Source organism: Chiroxiphia lanceolata, chromosome 9 (genome assembly GCF_009829145.1).
Source record: "Chiroxiphia lanceolata isolate bChiLan1 chromosome 9, bChiLan1.pri, whole genome shotgun sequence".
Classification (NCBI taxonomy): Eukaryota; Metazoa; Chordata; class Aves; order Passeriformes; family Pipridae; genus Chiroxiphia; species Chiroxiphia lanceolata.
In genome coordinates, this window is record NC_045645.1 from 10198080 (window position 1) to 10222930 (window position 24851).

The following is a 24851-nucleotide window of genomic DNA, read 5'->3' on the forward strand; positions in this document are numbered from 1 at the left end:
CTTTAAAGATGGAAAAGTGTCTTATGGGGCTGGCAATGGGAGGAAGCCGAACTGACATTTCCCTGACACATCTGGAAGGTACATGTTCCTCATAACACAATTTTGTGCTAATCTTCAATTTGCTGTACTGGGAAGCTTTTCCCTGGTCAGCAACCAGACACACCAAAATTACAGTGAAGTCACTGTGGGAAATAAAATGAGTTTCCTCCTCCTTCAAATTAAAAGGAGGGTGCAGGCTGGACAAGAAGCACACTGCTGCAATAGGATTTGATTGACTGTAATGTGGAAACAGTTGCACAGTTTAATATATTTTCCTTGCCAGAAAACTGGGAATTTGTTTCCAAAAGGGCAAAGGCCTCTGGGATGTGTCCTGACTCTGTGATTCGATCTGTGCTGTTGTCAATGATTTACCTCAGTGTTTTGGAGGCTGGTGGGCTCTGTGCTTCTTCCAGCAGTCCTGAAACTTAAAGCTTTTGTTTGCAGCTGATCTATAGCAAACATTTACATATGGGAAAACAATGTGGTGGAGCCAGTGTCAGCTGTCTCTGTTGATCCTGTCTATATGCCCCCTGGTTTTAATGGCACGCCAGGCCACGGCAATGGTGTGCGAGGAGCCCGAGGCATTGCCTACCCAGAGGTAAGTCTGTTCCCTCTCCAGCTTTACATACAGAAATTACCAGCATGTCAGTCAGCCCATCAATTTTGTCCCGACTTGAGGCATGTGCACACCGTACTCTCTGTAAACAGCTACCAGGAAAAAAAAATTATTGGCAGTTGTCCAAAGCCCAAGCTCAGGATCATAATTCCTTCTTGAAGGAACTGTTTGCACAATGGTTTTTCTTTTACTGATGACTATTAAGCCTTCCTAAACTTCCTTACTGAAATTACCATACTGGGTTTGGGCACTTCAAATGAAGTTTCCTTTACGGGATGATTTATGAGTTAATATTTTCATATTCTTTTCATTATAATTATTTTACATTTGACAATGTGAAGTTAACAAGTGTATGTGAATAACCCAATGTTCAATCCAAGCCAGATCCTCACACCTCAATTTTTTTCTGTGAACAATATTATTAACCGATTTGAGTGTCACTTGGTCTTTGAAGGAAGGAATAAACAAGTTACTTTTTTCTAAAGCTATAGTGTCATGATAGGAAAATGGTTGGATTCCTTTTTCTACAGCTATTATTTCAGGCTTGTTTGTAAAGGCAAATATGATTTAGAAGGATCAAAAAAAGGTATCAGTGATAATTGGAACATGGAGACAAGGAGAAGGCGGAAAGGAAAAAAAGTGTGGTAGTGATACCCTTAATTATGAAGGGCTTATTCCGATATCCCTTTGAAATGAACAAAGACAAGATTTTTGATGTTTGATGAACTTATCAACAAGGCAGAATAATGAAGAGGTAAATGTAAAATCCAATCGAAGGTGAGCCAATTAAGTACTTTGAGAAATGCTGAAGGATACAGCCCCACAATCCTCCTGTCAGAGAAAGAAGGCATCAATACATACGTGTCCTCCGAGCTCCATTGTCTGCAGGTTCCTGTTGATTTCCTGGAGACACGGTGGTTTTTATCTCACACAATGATCTGCATCCACAGACTCCCTTGCTGAGCTGTTGTGGCTTTCATAGAGTAAGTCTCTCTTCTACAGCCTCTGATGAATCCCCAATGTGCTCCATACCTCTGCTAATTATCAATATTTCTCTTTGGACTGCAGTCTTGTACGTAAAACAGGCTTCTCATTAGTTAGTCATCAAAATAATACTACTAATAATGATGTTTCGACTTGGAATAACTCCTTAAAATGCTTTGAAAGCTATGGCAAACACAGAGTTGCATTAGCACTCCACAGATTGCTCCTCAAGACAAAGAAATGCATCATACAAATAAAGGTTGTAGGAGTTAGGACAAAACAGAGATTGTAATGACTGGGCTGGGAGGAAAGAGAAGTATTTTCTTGCTGTAGTATAGTGATATTCAGTGTTTGTGCAGAGTCTGATCCAACGGCCAGCAAGATACAATACCTTTGCCATTTTCTGCCTTTGTAGTCTTCCTTTAGTTATTTTCTTCTTCTCAGAATTTATGTATTTTGTTTTAGAAATAGACAACGAACAAATTTTTCATCAACATCCTTTGTACATTATTTTCTCAGCACTGTTGGTGTAGCCATTCCTACCACTCCACAAAGCCCATGGGAAACAGACCCTGACTTCATATGTAGCAGGAAAACCACTGACCATGAGTTCACACTGGTGTAAAAAACGTGAAATCAATAGATTTCAAAACACCCCTACTCCTGGAAATTGTGATGTGCTTCTGAAGAGAAAGCCAAAAAATAGTCTTTTCTTTAAAACCTGTCTCTTTGTGACATCCGTTCTGTTTACTCAGTGTGTTTGCTCTTAAATATATATTATGTACATATATTTAATCATAATTTTAAATCTACCTATTGGAAAGGGCTAGGATCTCTTGGGAAAGCAGGAAATCCAAGACAAAATCCTCAAGCACTGCACCTGTGGCCCCTGATCAATGCTGACGGTGAATACCTGGGTGGGACATCTCAGGTTGTAACACAGTCGCCTCTGCTAAGGGATGCTTCCCACATCCTACAATATAGGTTCCTGGCGGAAAAACACACACAGAGACCATTTTCCCTCTTCTAGCCTCCAGTCCTCCTTAAAACACAACTTCAAAGACCTTAGACTGCGCTCTCTCTCCCTCCTTAGAAGAAGCAGCAGAGATGTTAATTCTCCAGCTCCTGTCGACTGTCAGCTGAGCCAGTGGTCAGGATGGACTGATTGCTTTCCTTGTCAAGAGAAAAAAGTAAGGATCCACTGTAATGTATTCATTTATCTTCAGATGTGCCTGTGATGAGGATGTACACACATTAATTATATATATTATACATATTCATCATTCCAAAGCATCCAGTAAACCCATCCAAATATGATGGAGATGCTCCTCTACTTGAGAGGTTCTTACTTACCCTGGTGTAAACTGGGGAATAAATTTGAGGCAGCAGAACAGGAAGAGGAAAATCAAGGCAAATGGTGGAAGAATCAGGCCAGAATACTTGCCCAAGACTTTCTTCCCTTTTTATCTCAGATTTAATTAAGTATCCCCTGATTCTTAATGCAAACATTCCAATGAAAAGAAATTAGAAGCAGCCTTCATTCATCTGTTCCTGTTGTTAATTTTTATATCATTTCACATATGTCATCATAATTTTAGAATTTATTTTTAAATATCTAATTTTGCTTTCTACTGAGTTTATGTTATCCCTGCTTTTTTCATTCCTGTGGTTGTAATCAGTAAATTATTTGGCTCTTCTCCCTTTCCCTTTTTTTTTCCCTTCCTAGTTTAAAGAGCAGCAATTCTCATTAATAATCCATCAGAAATGTTGCAGGATCAGTGTTGTAATTAGTGTCTGTGTCCATCTAACACAGCCTGTTACATTCCAGGACAAAGCATGTGTAACTGGAAAAATGCCATATTATTTCCAAGGTATAAAACAGAGAAGAGATATTTCAAAAACATTCCTTCCAGCCTCCTCTAAATTCACTCCTATCAACTTCAAGCAAATCTGAGGTCCCACCTCTCTGCTGACTCTCCCTCTCCATTTACCACATACAAAGTCTTTGGGCCATATTAAAAAAAAAAAAGGAATATAGATTAAAATGATAGTTTTGATTGCTTTATAGCCCATGGAGGTGATGTCTGTGGGGGATACAAGTGGTTTTCTCTGTTGTGTGCTGTAGCACCGGTACCGGAGGCTGGTGCAGCCGGCGAGGTTTGCAGGGAGGAGATGTGCAGGGCACCTCTGGGATGAGCAAACTTGTCGTGCTGAGACCACGTGTACCGAACCCCCCAGCTGTGGGAAGGACTTTCGGTGTGAAGAAACAGGTGAGTGAACCAGGCACAAACTCCTGCCAAAGAGGTTTTTTCCCTGGTTGGGCAGCCCTGGGGTAATGTCAATCCCCTGCCAACCAGGTGGCAGGACGGTGAACCAGTGCAAGGGGAAGCAGGAAATTTCCCCTCTTTGTTTTTTCCCCCCGCTTTTACAGAAATGCATCCACGTTACACTCAGATTTAGATAGAAAGAAGGCTGTGTGACACAGAAAATGTTAATTTTTCAGTAAAACAAAGAGAGCAGAAATACTCTACTCCAACTGCTGTGCTACACACTCCCACTCCCCTCCATGGGCACAGCGCTCCCACAACACACCACTTTCTCCCCGGCGAGAGACATAGTTCAATCATCAATCCAACTAGCAATCTGTTGGGGTGATTTATTTATTTTTAGCCATCCTCAGCTCTGAGGATTGGGATATAATACGGTTGTTCTCTGAGAGTTTGACTAGCCTTGACAGATTTTTGTCTCTACATAAACGGCTCAAACTTCCATCTTGAGCATCTAATAAAAATTCTATTAAAATTTAGAACCACACATTAGCTCTGCAACTAGCTCAGCAGCTGGAGTAGGTCATTGTCCCTCCATTGGGACAAGTGCAGCAGTGCCAGATCCCTTCTGCCATGATTGTCTTGTCAAGGCTTTCTCCTCACTCCCAGAGGCAAAACCTCTTCCAAGTTGCCCTTCCTACAAACATCCATTCTTGCACTCTATTGCAATAAACCCCCCAATTACCTCCTGCAATGGGAAGAGGCAAAATTGCACTTTATTAAGATGGAGTTGACTTCCCTAAGCCGAGTGGAGAGGCTATTCCTATAGCAACTTTCCAAGACCATAATTTTAGATAATAAAGTCAGGACAACGAGGCAATCTCACCTTGATTCCCACCCCATGGGAGTGGCCAGCTTGGACTCAGAGCTGTGCTCACTTGGGTTGCAAACGGAAACTTCCTGCAAGGAGCTTGGAAAAGCACATTCCCACTGGAAGAGCACTGTGTTTAACACCCAGCATGACTTCCTGTGGCCCTGAGATATGAGTGAAAAAGAGTCCAACCAGTGCAAGCTGCCAGCAAGTGTTTCAGAAGGGCGGATAAGCCATCGCCTGCATCTGTGCACTTTAGGTCGCTGTATTAAACGTCATCTTGTGTGCAACGGAGAGAGAGACTGCAGAGATGGGTCTGATGAGGAGAACTGTGAGGATGAAGATACTGAAAGCCCTTGTAAAGACCTGTTCCCAATCCCGGGGTCTATAAAAGCAGTCCAAGGGTGAGTAATTAATCAATAGCTTCTACTCCCACAATCAAAACCAGATCCTTATATTGCTCTTCCTTAGTAATAGCAGTGGTCCATGAACTGACAGGGTGCTGTCACATGCAACCATGGGTAGCAATGAGGGAGGCAGGAGGGTTCATCCCAGCTTTTATTTCAAATCCTCTCTCAGATTCACTATCTGACCTTGGCCTCTCCCAGCCACACTGTACTTGTGATGCCCTCTTTTTACTCCTGTAAAAATATATCCCAGTTATCTCACAGCTTTCCCCAGTTGATAAAAGTAATATATTAAAGCAAACAGCAGACTTTGGAAATGCAGCATCCTGGTGGCATTCATCCTGAAGGAGATTTAACTCCAGGATTTAGGACTTCAGAGCACAGATTCAAGGCAGGAAGGTTGAACTCCACATGAGTATATGCAGAGTAAATATTCCTATCCAAGAAAAAATGTTTCCCTACTTCAAATTTTGATTGGGTGATATGCATAAAAGAGAAATTCGGTACAACTTGAAAGGCAAATTGTGCATTGTGACAATCTTGTTGTAAATCTTGTGTTTTAACCAAGATACTGCACAGTTTCACTATGAAAACATGTCCCTACCCATGGAAGGGAGGTTGGAATGAGGTGATCTTTAAGGTCCCTTCCAACACATAGAATCCAATCTAGGATTCTATGAACATGGACTAAGGTATGAGATTGAAGTCAGCCATTAGAAAACCTTCCCATCAGCTCAATCCAATGCTCTCTAGAATCCATGAGATAAATGTGTCTCTGGTCCAGGGTCTGGGAGAGTCCATCAAAAGCTTTTCAAGATATGTATAATGTATTTCACTGAGAAACATATTTAATTCTCCTCTCTGATATGCTTCTCCTGTAGAACATACAAAACCAATGGGGTTTACTATCTTAGTCTTAAAGGTGATTCCCTGTTGTGAAGAGAAATGCTGCTGTCTGGTTTGAATAACACTTTCATTTCGGGCCATGGAATTACAGATAATGCTAAGTAATGGGAGGGATTTCAGAGGGCAGCAGATGTGAGGGCTGGAGAGAGGGAAGAAGGAGGAACAAGGAAATAATAAGTGAGAGACTTGGCAAAGCACAAGCTGACTGCATGTCTAGGGAGGGTGTTAACTGCCCTGAGAAATGGGGCCATTATTAAAATGAAAGAGATGAAATTAAGATAGAAAATAATTATATGGAATGCCAGGAAGCACTTTGTGACAGTGAGATACATTAGGCTAAAGGGGGACTTGAAGGAATTCCAGGACTTTGGGACTTTCATAACTGCATATGCTGGGAGGGGCTGAACAACTTAACTGATTTCTTCCATTTCTAGCATATGAGTCCAAATTAATGTTTTGGAATTAAAATGGTTGTTTGTCTGTAATGTCTGTTAGCTTTGGGAAGGAGATAGCAACAAGATAGCAAACCCAACCCAATTTTAAGTTCTATTTAAATTCCTCAGGAAACTTGAGGCTAGATAACCTGTAGTGTCAGGAGAACCTGTGACAGAGACTGTTGAGGGAATAAAACAGGAACGATGGATAACTTTCTGAATGCTACTTCTTTCCAAGATACAATATCCTAACGCAGGAAGAGAGACAGTTTGTATACGATCCTGAGTTTTTTGGAGGCCACTGTGAGTATGTCTACAATGGAGAGTGGCGGGAGCTGAAGTACGATGCTGCCTGCGAACGTCTGTACTACGGAGACGACGAGAAGTATTTCCGCAAACCTTACAACTTTCACATATACCAATTCCTAGTAAGTGCTTTGAGTGGTCAAATTTAGCAGTGATTTCCCAGTAAAAAGCCAAACTTCCTACAGATATCAGATACATTTTATCATTCACTATAGGTTGTCTTTCAAGTTACCTTTCCCCAGCTGTCCCCGAGAAAACAGGCAATCGATGATATAAATGCTGTTTTATGGCACATCAAGGAACTAACATGCTTTATCACCTAGGCATTGCCACTGCTTACTCTGGCCTAGTCAGAGCTAAGAGAAATGGGCTTTCGCTAAATTCTGCTATTAATGAGCTGTAGAGCTTGCACAAGCCACTCACCTCTCTAGGGATGCAGGTGGCCACGTGTAAAACTGTAGCGATGCTGCTGGTTCAATCTTTGAAAGCGTTTTAAGTCTACGACATGGCTACAAGGGACATAAATCCAAATTCTGAGTGAGACAGGGATCCTGAAACCTATCACCGTGTATCACAATACCTATAGTCCATGAGGTCACATATGATGCTGGAGACTGATTTTAGTAGAGCAGGGGTTCAACTTGGGTCTCCCACATCGTCAGTGGGTGCCTTCGTCACACTGTGAGACATCCATCATGCTTTTTGACATGAATGAATGAAAACACATTATTCCTAGGAAATATTACGGCCACAGACTCAATGCAAGCATCTTTCATGTCCTCCTAGCGGGCAGAGTCCCATGTGCCCCTTAGTCCCCAGTTTGAACACTGGGGCTGGCTTTTTACAGAGCTGGCAAATAGCACAGCCCAGATTCAGCAAGACTGCTCAATTCCACACACCAGCAAGGTAAATCTGACAAGAGAAAGGTCACTTCTCTAAAACAGAGGAAGAGCAATGTTTGTTTCCTGGTCTTGCCACCGTAAATGGCTGTTGCATTTTTTTCCTAAATAAATTCATCAAGAAGCAGGCTGGAGAGAAAAAAAATTAGTCCAAATCATTAGGATTTGGCAGAGCTGTAAGGAACCGGAAGGAAGGTTTTATAACAGGAAGTGTCAAGCTATCTTAATAGGTAACATTACCAGTTCTGGCTTTGAGTAGCTAAACACAAACCTCTCCCCTGCTTGGAGATGGATGAAGCAAAATGCTTGGCTTTATCCACATTTCTCACATATTTCCAAATGAAATGTCATGTGACTTAATTCCTTATTCCATATACACTGAAGTCAATGCCAGTGCTGTCAGGAGCATCATGGGCTTCAAGCAGAGGCACTATCAGCTCCTTGAAGAAATAAAGATTAAAAAGGAAGAGAAGTACCTGAAAAAATTAATGTCTGCTCCTTTCATTTTAGGCTCATGCTGATTCTGGATTCGCTTTTGAGTTTTACGACGATTCAAAGGATCTGCTTGATGCCCTTAAAAGTCATAAATCCAAAACAATGGGCTTTACCATTGGAATTGGACCTGCAGGTTCAGATATACTGTTAAACCTGGGCCTCACTTTATCAGGTGGCAAAGGATCCCTGAAGAATTTCACGGAATATGCTGCAAAGGTAAAAAACCCCAACCAAATCAGTGATACATATGCTCTAGTCGTATCATCTGTGCATCACATGGTCTGGCTGTAACTTATGTCAGTTTATTCTCTCAATTGCATTTTTTAACACAGTAATTGTACCTTAATTTGTTCATGTAATTGCAAATGTATGATCGTCAGTAATCCTGTTTGCTGTTCTTTGTATGTTTTAGCAAACAGGAAGTGGGAATAAAATTGAATTACGAAGTGCCAGAACACATGTCATCTCACCCCATTCTGTTTCATGGCTACATTAAGCACATAAATAAAAAAATGCTTAAAAGTGACGATGAGGGAGGAGGAAATATCAAGATGCTGATCCAAACAATAGTCCTCAGGGAATGGTCTCCAGTAGCAAATATATCTTGTTCAAATTAATACAAGCTGCCTTATGATGGGGAAATATGCTACATTTTATGGGAGGTTAAAATACCATGCTGAAAAAAATAGTACCTGGTAATAGGGTGTACTTCTCACAGCGGGCTTACATCATGGACTAGCTGTGATGACCTCTTTCCAATCTAATAACATGAGTGCTGATATTTCCCACATTTACCGTGCCCCATCTCCACTTCTCTCGTGGCTGCTGACAGAAAACAATAAAGAAGAATTACTTTGATGGTGTTCTGAGTTAAAATGCCCTTAAAAGCTGTTTGAAATGAGCACCATTATAGTATTTACTGTGCCCTTGTCCAGACTCACACAATGTTTGTAGCTAAATGATGATCAGTTATTGGAGGAATCATTTAAAGGGCTGTTCTGGTTGCACTGGAGCCTTGTCTGAGGCAATGGCTAATCTAGAGGTGGAGTTGTGGATCTGTTGGTATATCCAGGAAATCCTCCCCCATCAGCATCTTCCTGGCCAGGGTATTTCCCCATGGCTGGGCTGGGCTGGGCTTGCCTTGACCCTTGTCCTGTATCACTGGTTGAGGCTGTGAAAAAAGCAAGAGGGAACAAACACTATGGAAAAGAAACCAGAAAAAGAAATAGCAGAAACAGAGAATGGAGGAAAACCAAGTTGAGCCTCACACATCAGTAAAAAAACTCGTAACATCCAACACCACAGCTTTGTCCTCCACCTCCACAGCACATAAGAAAAAGACTCTAGAAAATGAATTACAATTTCTTTCATTTAAACCTGGGCTTGTTTTCATACCTTCAATATACACTGACAGTCAGAGACTCAGGCTTTCCTCTGCAAGCCTAAAGACTAGAAATTTATTTTTTTAAATGAATGTGGACTGCAGCTTCTTTTTTCTTTACCTGCAGGACCTTGCATTCATTAGAGCTGTGACAAAGGTGCAGACAGCCCGTTTCAAGATGAGAAGGGACAACATTGTTTTGCATGAAGATGTACTGCTCTCCCTGCAGGAGCTTCCAGACACCTACAACTATGGGATGTATGCCAAATTCATCGATGACTACGGCACCCATTTCATGACATCTGGTACCATGGGAGGCATCTTTGAGTACATCCTCGTCATTAATAAGGAGGAAATGAGAAGAAAAGGTTAGAAAATGAGAAGCTATTCTCTGTTCACAACTTTCTGCTCTAAACCAGCTCTTTCCAACCTGGTGATCGAGGGGTGGATCTCCACAGCCATCTCCTCCCTGGACCCTGGGAGGGTGGGTGCTCATCAGCACCTCTTTGCTGAGCTGTCTGGCCCATCCCAGCACATGATAGATACATACTCATCACAAGCCCAAAAATGCACAGGGGAGATGACGTACGGGTATCCACACATTCACAAGATGGATGCACTACTGGCCACATGGCAGGGGATTAGCTTGAGTGTCACAAAATGTACTTCCCAGTCTAATGTCAGAAGTATCTGGGTGAGGTTTTGGTAGTTTAAGAAGGAACCTGAGCATTATCTTCTCCATTTTTTCAGTGTCACTTGCTATCTTCTCCTATTTCTTACAGTCTTTGTTCTGGCCATTCTCATGAATGCTCAAGGTTTGCAAACTCATCCAGAGTACAGCAAGCCAGCCCACTCACTTTTTAGCCTGTTCATAGTGAAGGCTGCAATTTTCTGTAAACAGAAAATAGCACACTGTACTTGGCAGTACCTCTACCACTTTACTCTGTTCAGTGTCATACCTGAAGACTAACAGACCTCTGTTAGCTCCAATTCTCAACAAATTAGAGTGGATGAGGTGGGAGAGCCACACCTTTGAATCTCAAATAGATAAAATACCCACTATAGATAACTAGAATGCAAGAGTAGCCATTACTGGTGAGCCAAAGCATAACATTTTTCCTCATCAAAAACGTAAGATGCAGAATAACAATATGGTACTTTAGCACACTAACCGGATTGCCAACTTTTGTAAAGGTGTCAACAATGCAATAGATCTCACTTCCCCTATGGACCATCACACCACTCTGCAGAGGATACCCAGGTAACTGCCTTGGTAACTCCAGGCTGGACATGTATGCAGAAGGAAACTGTGATCTTGGACAACATGTGCAAATTGCTGCAGTTGGTGCAAATTGCTGTAATTCCATTATTTCCAATAATTTCTATGGTTCTGCCCCAAATTCTGCCTCTGGTCTGAAATGGTTTGGTACCAGCAGCACTAGGATAACTATGCACTCCATATTGAGTGTTAACCATGCCAATTCTACAAGAAATCACCAATTCAGAGAATTTTCATCAAGTTCCCGAACCTCTAATGTTTGGCAATGTGATGCTTCTTCAAATCATTTCTTCACTTTGAAGAGTGAGTGATATAGAAGTGAACAAGGTCTTGGCAAGCAAGTCTTCAGGAAGCAGACTGCCAATTTCAAAGGAAGAATGAATCAAAAGCATGTGGAGGGAGGCTATTATTTTGCTTTATCTTGTGCTTGCTGTGTATATAAGGGGGAGATTTACTGCTACGAGATGCTTTATCTTGGGAAAGAAGGATGTTGAAGTTCAGCAAAAGACAAAAATGTGCCCCAGTAGGGATGTAATTTTCATTCTAATGCAGCACCACTGTGTAATTTTCATCTAATCCAGGCTGTGCTAGAGAGTCCACATTTACCAAGTCAGCAGAGCTCTATGTCACACGACGCTGACCCAGAAGGACCCACCTGCAAGTGTCTGATATGCCACAGTCTAAAAGCATTTAGTAAAAAATCCCTGATTTTTCTAATGTTGATCACAGCCATGCTTGAAGGCTGTGTTTGCAAGAGGATTATCCTCCTTCCCTGAGGAATGGCCAGGATCAGGATATAAGTGCTCAAATCTTAAAATTAGAGCTTCATAAGATGAGTGTGAAGCTCTGCAGATGCATCGCTGAGTCCCCACAGGGCTGAGCAACATGGCACCTGCTTTAGAACAACCACTGCACCCTGAGAGCCCACCTAGCTCACAAGGCTGTGTGTTAAATGCTCTGCAAGAGAGAATATTCCTTTTTTCATAGACCAGCGACTAAAACACATGCCCAGGAAAAAGACCCTTTGGCTGAGTCCTCCTTAAATGAGAGACAGCTTTAGATGGCCACTGAGCATTTAGCTCAGCATAGACATGAGATAGACTTTAAGCATTTAGGTAACCTGAATTTTGAAAATTAAATCACCTTCTCTGTTTAGATACTCGGGAATAGACCACACTGCAGAGCTCAGGACTGTAGTTTTGCTGCCAGACTCATTTCTAGCTTTCAGGCTGCAAGGGCTTATATGGATGTGGTCATGAGTGAAATAAATACATATGTCAGAAAGAGACCCCTTGTTGCTCTGCCATCAATATTTTTCATTACTTGTTTTTAAAATAGATTGTTATGGTTCTATTATTTAGCAGAAAACAGTATAATGTGTTCACACATTACAAGAACATTTATGGGAGAAACATTATGCACAGAGTAAATTAGAAAGAGTCTTCATATATTCTGATTAATTCAAAATGCAGCAGTAAATCTTATCACTTGAGCACATTTAACTATCACAAATTATATCATATAAAAAAACCTATCAGGACTCCCCCCTCAAGTGCCAATATTTACTATGACCACCCTTTTGCAATGATAACCACTTTTCATTTATCAAGACCCGATCTTGCTGCAACCAATAGCAAATTGTATTGACAGACCCTCGCTGAACATAATTACTCAATGGGAGCCATGGCAAATCAATTAATCAGGGTGTTCCTCAAGTTTAATTTTATGGCACTCCAACACCAGTATAAGCAATCACTCACATTGCTTTGGGTGAATGAACTTTACCCACTGTGTTTACAACTGGTGAACAGTTTACTACAAGTAATTGAGTGCCACACATTTAATCTTTCTCAAGGGCCCAGTTTTGCAATGGGATGCAATTCCCACTGAAGTCTTGAGAATGCTTTAGCTCTCACCAGGTAGAATCTGGGACTTGTAGCCCCTTTCTCATGGACGAGAGGCTGGAGGCCGGACATGAGCCAGCAATGTGTGCTCACAGCCTAGAAAGCCAGTGGTGTCCCAGGCTGCACCGAAAGCAGTGTGGGCAGCAGGTTGAGGGAGGGGATTCTGCCTCTCAGGTGCTGTACTCAGCTCTGGGGTTCCCAGCACAGGAAAGACATGGAACTGTCGGAGTGAGTCCAGAGGAGGCCAACAAAGATGACTAGAGGGATGGAGCACCTCTCCTATGAGGAAAGGCTGAGAGAATTTGGGTCATTCAATCTGGAGAAGAGAAGGCTTCAGGTGTCCTAACTGTGGCCTTCCAGCACTTAAAAGGGGTCTATAAGAAAGATGAGGACAAACTTTTTATCAGGACTTGTTGTGATAAGACAAGGGATGATGGTTTTAAACTAAGAGAAGGTCAATTTAGATTAAAGAAGAAATTTTTTTTACAATGAGAGTAGTGAGGCACTAGCACAAGTTGCCCAGTGAGGTGGTGCGATAGTTAAATGTGCTCAAGTGGTAAGATTTACTGCTGCATTTTTAATTAATCAGAATATATTAAGACTCTTTCTAATTTACTCTGTGCATGCCCCCTCCCTGGAAGCATCCAAGGTCAAGTTGTATGGGGCTCTGAGCAACATGCTCTAGTTGAATGTGTCCCTGCTCAATGCAGGAGATGTTGACCTTTAAAGTTCCCTTCCACCTCAAACCACTGAACTGCTGGGGTGAGGCAGTTCAGCAGACAATGCTCCAGGCTGGGACTCAGATGGAGATTCCATCTTCAGACCATTAAGTCACGATGCACAAACCCCACTGACTTCTGTGCTTCCCTTTCAATACCATGGTATTGATCATCAGGCTGCTTTGTAAAACATTGTAAGGTTCTTTGACAAAAAAGAGCAATATAAAAGTTACCTATTACTTACAATACTCGTACTTATAGAAATCAATGGACTTTTTAACTAATAAAGAGGACAGCCTTTTATTTGCAGTACACTGAAGTGCTTACATAAAACCTGGCTGTATGAAATATGCACATTGCTTACCTTGGTGAAACCATCTCATTAGTTCCCTTCTTCCCCTCCGCAGTCACTTCATGGCTCTCCAGTTACATATTTTCTTGATGTATGTGGCAGTGCTGGTGGCAGCAGCTCAGCACCAGGAAGGCCCTAGCAGCTCTAAGCACACAAACCTGCAAGTTGCTACTTAAGCCACCAACAGGTGGGTCAGATCCTGAGTTCAGGAAAATTAGTGAAGAATTATTGATTTCAGCAGCTGTTCCCAGCTTTACCCTAATTATGAGTTAGCCTGTAAAAAAATAATGGTTTGGTTTAAAATATATATATCAAACAAGGACATATATGCCCAAAGCCTTGTGTTAAGATATTTACTTCTAATATTTTCTAAGAAATAATTTTTATAAAAAATGCTGTCTTCTTCACTGTCTTATGCCCAGAAGAGCTCTTGACTTTGAAATACAGGCCACAAAAGCAACTGAATATTTTCTTCAGTAATAGAAGAAAGAAAACAAGTAGGGAAATTAACCTCCTTCCACTCAGCATGAGTCACTGAATTTACCTGTTTCCTTTGTTTTGCAGATGTCACAGGTGAGGAGATCGGGGCCTGTATTGGCCTGTCACTTGGCCTTACAGCCAGTGAGCATAAACTGGATCTGGATGCATCTGTGTCATACTCTGACTGCCAAAAGAAAGGATTTCTGAAAGCTGGTATGATATCATGGCAGGTGTCTTAAGGCATCTCATATCACTTCTGGTCACTTGGGCATGGAGATTCAAGTAGGGTCACACAAGGAATGAAAAAGAAAGCTCTGGTGCCATCTCCCAGACATGGTGGGACCACAGCAACTTTGAGTCCAGGTCTCCAGGAGTCCTAGTTGCTCTTTAAAGAGCAGGAATGAAGGTAGCAATACCTGGATTAGAAGCACATATAAATAGAGGCAGTGGGGTGGCTGGAAGGCTGCAGTCCTTATAGCAATGACAAAAGCAACATGGCAACTAGTAAAAAGTCAAAATTGACTAAGAAAAATACTCAAAGGGGGTAGGAAATCCCAAATTTGTACATTACTTAATGAGATGTAGACAGTGTGATCTATTGCCCATGTCCTAACTAGAAACCAAGGCTGGAGGTGTGCAGGCTCTTCAGGTCTTATCAGCTTAAAACATTTGGGATGCTCATCTTGTCACCGACTACCTCGTGATAAGGTGGCAGGGCTCACCCCACAAGCAGGGAACACCGAGCTCCCATCGATTCCAGGAGGCAGCTCACTGATAGCCCCCTGAACGATTGATCTCACCTCCATTAAGCAGCTTCTACTGCATGTGTGGAAACAGTAACTAAATAATATGTGTGTAATTCAACTTTTCAGATCCTAAGAGCCACAGTGCAGTTGTGGAAGATATTATTCCTCGGATTAGAGGGGGAGATACCAGTTACAGCGGAGGGCTCTTAAACAGTTGGGATGGCAATATGTATCGTCACTGGGGAAGGTCATTAAAATACAATCCTGCTGTTATTGATTTTGAGGTAAGGCTTTTCTGCAGTTGAAGAAACTCTGACGCTATAAGGAATGAAAGTGTAGTCGAGCAGATCATTTCGTATTTTTATTGTGATCCCATCACAGAACAAGATTAAATGTAATGGGCCACTGATCTGGTAACCTCTTATTCATTTCACAATGGGGAGTACATCTCCCATGGACCGCATCCACAGGGAGATGGACAAGGAGCTTAATGCTGGATTAGTGCTGAGTTAAGTTTTTGATGTGTTCCTAAACAGCTTCACAATGAATTGTGGTTGCATTCATCCCTATTATTCTCCCTGATGCTGTCCACCCTCCTGTATAAGCAGGCGACTTGCAGGGGGCTGGGGAAGGTGTTTTGAACACCCTCCAGCAAAGGCTCTGCATAGACAGACTCCCCTCAGGAGTCCTCAGAGCAGGGGGCTCCTGGCTGTTTTCCCAGGGGGGTCCTGTCTTTCTCCACACTCCAAAAAGAGGGGTTTTAGCCGTAAAAAGCATCAAAGCTGTACTCTCCCTTTAGTTTCACTGGATGCCCCATAAAATGGAAAGATCACTGAAGCATTTAATATAGTTTCTGAGATGAGGAGATGGGTGCAAGTAGAGGAGATGGAAAGGGAGAGGGAGCAGCAACCCTACAAACAAATACTTGAGGGACAGAGATGGCAGAGGCATGAGGAGGTGGCCACAACTCCTCAGCTGTGGTCAGCAGTGCCACATGTATCCCAAGATGCCAAGATCACTGGTCTCCTCCAGGAGAGCAGCTGTGGGGTGTGGGGGAAGGACCTCCATCACAGCAGGGACATGCAGCTGCTTCTATCCCTCTTGTCTTCATTTGAAAGCACGTTTGAAAGCTCTGACAGAGAGTGGGAGAAGGGAAAATGGATCTGTGTTACTGGCAGGGCAAGAAGGATTGTGGAAGCCTTCCTGGGCAGCACCCTGATGGCAGAAAGCTCTGATAGCGTAGAAGCACTTTCAGTTCCAGCTGCTGGTTGTTCACCTTTCTGCACAAGTTCCCATCAATCCTGGGCAAAATTTATTGCACTTTTCCAGTAAACCATGCTCTGACCTCTCTGTTGGCTGCTCCAGAGCTGAGCAGTCACTCTGCAAACGGAGCCTCCGATAAGAGCTCATGTCCACTTCAGCAGCTCTTATCTGCAGTTCCCTCAGTTTGTTAAACAGCCTTGTGCAAATTTGCCTAAGAGCTCTTACCAAAGCCCAGCTGACCCTGATCCTCCCCATGAATCACTCTCACTATGCCTTGTGCAATGAGATGATGCCCAGTTCTTCTTTAGGAATAGTTTCCACCAATTTCTGGCCTAGACACAGTGTTTGCACAGATGCACGGATGGACAAGTATAAATAAGTGTTCTCAGACAGTCCTGAGCTTTTAGCTTTAATATTCATTTGAATATTACTAGTCAGTTGGGCAAGTTATAATTACAGTTGCCCAAACTGCACTGTTTTTGCTGGTATACAGGAACTTGATTTTGCTAGTGGAAATATGATGAGTAAAGTATATTCTTAAAGCTGTAGGTTACAGTATTATTTCACTACATCACGACGGTACATTTCACTACATCTAAGGACAAAAAATACATAGGCAATATTCTTCATTCTCAGCATTTACTGGATATTTCACAATTTGGACACTGTAAGTGGTAGGCTGGCAATAAATTTTGATGAGTCCCTCTGTCCAAAGCTCTTACCAAAACATTTTCTTCAAAAAGGCAGAAAGCATGCAAGAATCTCAGAGATTGTGACAGCACTAAGAAATCAGTCAAAAAATGGGCTTACTGGGGTGTTTTAATTTATCATTTGAATCCCTACTAAAACTCCAAAGCATGTCCAGAGAAGCCAATCCCACACAAACCTCTAAGATGAGGAAGGTTTTGGAACGGTGGTTTCTCACTGGGGCCCATCAGTCGCAGCAACACATTTGCATGATGTACATGCAGCTGTCGAGGAAGACAAATGAGTTTTTCCCGAGTCCTGAGTTTATCCAGCAATGTCACAGCGTCTCAGTGATGCCCAGCTGAAATTGTTTCCATGCTATCCATCTCCATCCTATGCAGCTGCAGCCCATCCACGAAATTCTCCGCAGAAGCAACCTTGGTGATATGGAAACCAAGCGGCAAAACCTGAAACGGGCTCTGGATGAATATTTGTTGGAGTTCAATGCCTGCCGCTGTGGGCCGTGCCAGAACAATGGAGAACCCATTTTGGTGGGGGACACCTGCTCCTGCCAGTGTAATGCGGGGTCCAGGGGCCCTGCCTGCGAGCAGACTGAGCGCCGAGGTAAGTCCCTGCTGTGCACCTCAAACAGGGGAGGGCAAAAAGCAGCCAACAGACTGGGTTTTCCTCTCCACAGGTTGGATGTTAGAAAAAGGTTCTTCACCCCAAGGCTGGTTGGGCACTGGAAAAGGCTCCCCAGAGAACTGGTCACAGCACCAAGCCTGAATTCAAGAAGTATTTGGATGATACTCTCAGGCACATGGTGTGACTTTTGGGGATGGTCCTGTGTGAGGCTAAGAGCTGGACTTGATGATCCTTGTGGGTCCCTTCTAACTCAGCATATTATGATTCTAGGAACCAACAGCTCTTTGCATCCACACATCAATCCAGCCTTCACTTCTGTATCACTTTTGTCGCTGGGCTATCCTGAGCAGTCCTGAAAGAGACTGAAATTAGCAACTCAGGAAATGGCTTTAAATTGACAGAGGGCAGGATTAGATTAGATATAAGGAAGACATTCCTTACTGTGATGGTGGTGAGGCCCTGGCACAGGTTGCCCAGAGAAGCTGTGGCTGCCCCATCACTGGAAGTGTTGGATGGGCCTTTGAGCAACCTGGTCTAGTTGAAGGTGTCCCTGACCATGGCAGGGGGGTTGGAATGAGATGATCTTTAAGGTCCCTTCCAACCCAAACTATTCTGTGATTTTATAATTACTATAAATAAAGTGGTGGAAATTAGGGTGTGTTTAATAGCTGGAGATTTACCGAGATGTTGCAAAGAGCTGAGCTGGGTGGCATTATCCTGGTAAAACCCAGCTGCCCCCACTTCCCATCAAAGGGTGAGCTCTGCCTGTGTTGCTCTAAAGACACAGCTCATTACTGTAAACAAGACCATCACCTGGTCCTTGCTGACTGCCATGTCACATTCTTAGGCTGCTGATCCTCCAGAGGGCTTGTGGCATTCCACTAAGGATGTCTGCTACAAGGGTGAGAGCACAAACCTCGAAAGTCAGGGAGGGAAGTGAGGGGGAAAGGGTCACGTGAAACAACTGGGAAGTGGTGCTCAAACAACATGCCACCAAAAATGCTGTTTTAGTAAAAAATTGCCACATAACCAGATTTCCCCCCCCCCCCACCACTCCCTGAGATGCATTTTAACTAGAGGGAAGTATCTATTTTGGGGTGAAAAAATGTATTTTTCCAAAGTGACAGGCTTCTATTTATGTTTCCTTTATCACTTTATATACTATCCTAAAAAATTAAATGGGTGGCAACAAAAGCCAAGCTTGGAACATGTTCTTTCATCTCCAAAAGAAGTCGCAGTTCTTTCTGGATATTTTTGTCTTGATTCATGATGACAAAAAAAATCCAAATCTCAGCACATGAAGCTGGCAGAAAAATCCATCTTCAGAGCAGTTCCACCAGGCAGAGCTCCAGGCCTTCAACCATGTGCTCATCACTGAGGTCTCACGCTGGAAAATCAAAGCTGTGATGAGCTAAGGAGTTTGAGCAGAGCTGGGTAGATGGTTTATGAAGCTGAATTCAAACGCTTTGCTTCAGTGACTGCAAAGTGGGTTTCTTTAAAAAGCTCATGTTCTCTGAGTTGCCTCCAAATCCAAGGAATTTGCATGGAAGGCTTGGGACCTGCCCCCAAAAGAGCACATGGAGAGCAGAGCACAGGCCAGCCTTGTGCTCCCTGATTTTTGCAATAGTGTGGACAGACACACTTCTGACTCATGCACAACTTTTAGTTTCAAATTTTTAGTTCCAAAACTCATTTAAGACCATAGTCAGTTTTTTTAAAGCACAGCGTTTCAGCAGATGGAAAACCCAGCTTTACACTCAGCACTAAGCAAGAGCATACACATCCATTTGTGCTGTCTGGATTAATAAAGTGCCCAAGCCAGGCATGAAGGCCAGATGAGTAAATAAAAAATGACAGTAAATGACAGCCATCAAGCATTCCCATCATTCAGGAGCGCTGCCATAATCCATAGTATCGACTGCTCCTGACAACTCAGTCTGTACTGTGATGGAAAAGCCTTGAAATGACCCATCTCCAAAAGGATGGGAAGACTTTCCACAACACCTCCATGACATTAGGGGACTTTTGTCCCTCCTCCTTGGTCAGGGGTGACAAAGTTAGTGCAGAGAGAGCTGTCAGTACCCTTTGGCAAAGGAGAGCCAGGGAACAGCCTTTCGAATGAGCAGAGAAGAAAAAGAAACAGCTGCTGGTGTTCGAGGTGATTCATCTCCCCTGGCTTCAAAGGGCCTTTATCTCAACAGCTGTCCGTGTGCTGGGCACTGCTGGGATGGAGCAGGGAATCCATAACCAGAAGGGTTACAGCCAGAGCTGAAATCCAAAAGCGTTGTTGGCATTCTGCTCCATCTCCCTCCCCTGCTCCCACCCAAGGTAGGTGGCACTTCAGAACTAAATATTTCTTTTTGTTTGTTTGTTTTTCCCTTTCTTTTCAATGTGTTTGCAGGTGGTGTGACAGATGGGCGCTGGAGCTGCTGGTCAGGCTGGTCCCCGTGCCAGGCAGGCACGTCACAGCGCAGCCGGCAGTGCACCAACCCCGCCCCACAGAATGGTGGGCAACCCTGCACTGGGAGGCCCCTGCAGAGCAGAGCCTGCTGAAAGCCCACAGGTACCCAGGTCAGAGTGGTTTGGAGCCTGTGCTGGGCTATAAATACTCCAGGCATGCAAGGGAATTACTCTGAGGACAAATAATCGGCTGGTATTGCGTTTCTATACATATGGAGATGTGCTGGATTCACTGTACAAAACCTGACCAATTGCTTTGGTGGACTGAACGCATGTTTTGCCTCACCAATTGTGATGGGAGCCCCACTCAGTGCACAGCAGCACAGCTGTAGTACAGGAGATGGTGGAAAATTCACATAGGTGGCTTTGCTGCTAGATGACTGTGGGGCTACAACATGTCATGAAATAAATTTACCGCAAGTGTTTACATAAGTAAGCTTGACTCTCAGAAAGTTGATATATTTGCCTTTGCAAAACACAAAAAGAAGCTCATGATCCTTGCAGTTTTATGCAGCTGGTATTGACATATGTACCATGGAACTTTTGTAAGCTGGCACTGTCAGATTTTTAAGTCCAGCATATTGGCCAGGGCTGCATTTGCAGCAAAGCCATATGCTGCTCTGTGTGGAGAAGCCTTAAGCCTAAAAAGCATCATTGCAAAATGTAAATCCAAACTGACGAAGAATTTAAAATAAATAAATAAAGTAATAAATGGAGAGGCTCAAACACAACCATTCTGCAGAGGATGTTCACACATAAGCAAAGCCTATTCTTCTGTGAGATCAGTGATGAATTGACTATTAGCACGCAGGCATTTTATCTCCCAGGCACCCAGAGCCTGAGAAGATGCTAACGGGCTGCTTGATTTAAGGAGCTTTTTTGAATGTGAGACGTAAATCTCAGCACAAGAATGCACACAGTATTGAACTGTGCCCAGAGACCAGGGTGAGAGCCTGCAGCTCCCTCTTCTTAATGAACTGCCACAAAAAACTGGGATGGGTGGAAGGCAAAAGGTACTTCATTTTACTGAGCTTTTCATTACAAGGGAAGAACTGAAAAAAAGCCCTGAGAAGGAATCAGGCATTATGAACAACAACAAGAGCACCAAAACCTCAAAGCACAAAGCAGCCCTTCTATATACATATGAATGGAAAGAGGGAGTAGAAAGGAATCATGGTTTAGTGAAAGAAATTGCTCAGGTATAGCTCTGGTGCTTGGAAATGCTTGTTTTTCAACAGCGTGTCAGTGGGGATTTATAGGCTGACGCTCAGCTGATGTAAATCAGTGTTGTTCCTTCACTACAGCTGATTTATGGTACCTGAAGATCTGGCCCCATATTTTCTTCTGTGGGCATGTTTGCCAAAGGACAATTTTCCATCACGTCTCTTTTGCTTGTAAATGAAACTATAGGCTGAAAACAACAAACCATGTTGTTTTGAATCCTCAGATGTACTTGTTCTGTGAAAAATCCCTATGATGAATAGCAAAGCTGTGGCCTTACAGCCAACTTTGCTTTTCCAGGTGAAGGTGATATTTACCCAGAGAGGAATTTGCTCCCAAGGGCCTGATTCTGATGTCTTCTTTGTTAGGAAAATGCAGCAGCATGAAGCACCCACAGACCGGTGTGATTTAGACTTCTCAAAGGAATAGGAAATGTAGGATTTCAGCAGGTTTTCCCATCAGTGGTTTGATCAATGCTGTCTGGCATTGGGCTGCCAGGTTATGTGGAAACATGAGACAGGTCTCTTATACCAAGGAACAGTTTGACTTATAAGTGATTCTTACCTTTATACCAACTGCTTAGAATCACAGAATCATAGAATAGTTTGGGTTGGAAGGGAGGCCTTTAAAGGTCATCTAGTCCAATCTCTCTGCCATGATCCCAGCTTCAACTAAACCAGGTTACTCAGAGCTGGCCTTGGATGTTTCCAGGGATGGGGCATCCACCACCTCTCTGGGCAACCTGTGCCAGTGTTTCACCACCCTCATTGTAAAAAAGTTCTTCCTTATATCTAAGTCTGAATCACTCCTCTTTTAGTTTAAAACCATTAGTTTAAGTAGAAACATGAGACAGGGCTCTTATACCAAAGACCAGTTTGGCTCTTAGGTAGTTCTTACATTTACACCAACTTCTTAGGACTCAGGAAAATGCTTGCAAACAAATGAGTATAAAGTCACCTTAGTCAGAAAGCCAAGTATGCTTCTTTTGTGACCAGAGGGAAGAAATTAATGAACAGAAAGACCTGATGCCTTGGAGGCTGAGGAGGGATGGGGCCTGCAGGAAGGGAACCTGCATCCTCAGCTTTTAGACCTGTTTCTAGAAGGATAGATTCCAGGCTAGAGAACCTCAAAAAAGAATAAATCCAAGTGATTAAAGAAACTGCATATAAAATGCCACTAGGAAACACATATAAATAAGAGCAGAAAAAGCTATGTTTTACCTGCAGTTGTTCATTCTCATGACTCTGCTCACAACCCAAGGCACTGAAATACAGACCCAAGGGCTTCCTTTAAACACCAAAGGCACGTGGGTAGTGCCCCTCTCCTCCCACTCCAGTCCTCCACTACCCCCAGGGCTCAAATATCAGGAATGCTGAAATTCAGGAGCAGCGAAGCCGAAGTCAAAAAAAAAGGAAGAAGCTGCCTGTAAGGTCTGGGGAAAAAAAAAAAAAAGAGAAAAGATTATGAGCAATTACACATTTACAATGGCAGTCGAAGAAGCTAATATATCTCCTGCTGAAGTGGGTAGCATGAGAGTTGTGCAAGATGAGATAAGCAGCAGAAATGTATGTTTCTTAGTTAAACTAAAAGCTTAGAGGGTACAATAAAACACTGCAGTTCCACCCAGGTTTTAATGAATGGATTTTCCCCTTTTGCACACTGACATACATTTGATATAGTTATTTATCCTATATATTTCTCGCGGCATATTTCCCAGGAGACCTTGTTTATCTCGCTCATAAGTACATGATGGATGTATGGCGCTTTGGATAAATGGTATCACAATCAGATATTTTTATGGATATAGGCAAACTGGGTTATTAACAAAGGAAGGGCAGAGAGGAACCAGCACGCAAAAGAAAATAGCAAATGATTGATGACAATACACCTGAGGTTGCAAGGTGCAGGCTCCAGATAACCAGCTAACAGAAGAGGAGATAAGGGCAGTGCTTGAGACAGAGCTGTTTTCTACCTCGGGGTCAATGTCACGTCGACTGCCCCAACGCCTCCGTCCCTCTGAGCCTGTGATTTTAGAGCAGGCAAAAATTCCTCAGCAGAAGCAGCTCAGAAATTATTGCTTTTCTTTTTATACAGTGGAATGCACAGGCACAGGAAGACACAAAACATGTAATCCCATGCCAAAAACCTGAAACGAAAGATATTCCAGATTCTGGCAAGTTTGGTAAGGGACTGGTACTTGTGGTGCTGCTCTATCATGCCCAACACAGTGGGATTCATGGTGCTGCATTAAGAATAAGTAAAAATATGTGTTCATAATCGTAATAATTACTGTACTCATCTCTACTTTTGTTGATTTACAGAAGCAGGGTGGCATTAAAATGGTATACAAAAGGAAGATTAATCTGTAGGCATAATTTGACCTGAAATCAGGCAGTTGTGTTGAGTGCTCACTGGGCTCTTCAGCCATCAGAGTGAAACAAAGAAATTCTGGGGACTGTTAACACCTCTGCATGGACTTTCTGAGTTGCTTTCCACTAAATCGATCTGGGAGAGAACCTGGGGAGGAACAACTATATCCACAAGAAACAAGAGCATGGCAAAGTGATTTAGCAATACTATGGCTACCAAAGGGCTTATAAATCCCCAGTTGCAGTGTGGACCACATTCCAGCCTCACAGGTAAACACAAAATGTGTACATGATATGACACAACAGGGAGCAAGGGAATCTCAGCTGGAAAGCAGTCTGGTTTAACCACACCTGATGGAGATGTTTAGGGTAGCAAGAGTCAAGTCGGTTTTGTCCTGGGAAAGCTGGATGTGACAACCACAACTTACCTGAAATACCCTTTTGGGAGTTTCCAAAGCCATGTTGCCTGGATCCAGCAACATCACAGCAGCAATGTCTTCAGGCAGGGAGATGCAAAAAAAATACAGCTTCTCCATGTTTACCCTCTTTTTTTTCTCAAGCAAACTACTTGTGAAAACATAATACAGGATGTAGTAGAGCCCACTGAGACAAGTATCTTAACCAGAGAAATGGGCTAGAGCAGCACAGCCAGCACTGAACACACACACAGAGTTCTCACACGTGGGTTATTAATCTAAACTTACACAGAAAGTGGAAGTTAGAAACACCAGTAAAAGATAGTACCAAAATTTAATGCGAACCAAAATGAAACGATAAAAGCTTCAGCATAGTATTTTTTATTACCCTCCAGGTTATAATAAATCATTAGTTAGTTGAATCAAAGCACAAAATCACAAGGACAAGATAAAGTTATGTCCTTTATGGGAGCTTCTAAGCCTGCAGGCTGCACATTCAACCACTGTTGAAGTCATACTTCAGTTAGACTACCTTGCTCATCTTGACAACTGTCAAATCTCTCCTCTTTCTCCAAAAAAAACCCCAAATATACAAACCCAGGCACTGCCACTTCAAAAACTCTGGGCTTTTCTGATTTGGGAAGAACAGCTCCAATTCAGGTTGCTACACCTGGCTCTGCTTGCCACAGCCATGGATAGAGGCAC

At 42.9% G+C, this 24851-nt stretch overlaps 1 protein-coding gene across 2 annotated transcripts; it reads left to right on the forward strand.

Annotated features, from left to right (window-relative positions):
• Nucleotides 1–391: 391 nt before the first annotated feature.
• On the forward strand, nucleotides 392–20576 carry C8A (complement C8 alpha chain). Of its 2 annotated transcripts, none has more exons than XM_032695785.1 (11): nucleotides 392–637; nucleotides 2670–2829; nucleotides 3765–3909; nucleotides 5037–5181; nucleotides 6763–6952; nucleotides 8240–8440; nucleotides 9733–9973; nucleotides 14424–14552; nucleotides 15212–15369; nucleotides 17437–17659; nucleotides 20082–20576. In XM_032695785.1, the coding sequence occupies exons 1-11, from the start codon at nucleotides 519–521 to the stop codon at nucleotides 20231–20233; spliced, it is 1863 nt and encodes a 620-aa protein (XP_032551676.1). In that variant the 5' UTR covers nucleotides 392–518; the 3' UTR covers nucleotides 20234–20576. The 2 variants fall into 2 exon arrangements, with proteins under 2 accessions (XP_032551676.1, XP_032551677.1); XM_032695786.1 differs by having other exon boundaries at nucleotides 393–637; nucleotides 2733–2829.
• The last annotated feature ends 4275 nt before the right edge of the window (nucleotides 20577–24851 follow it).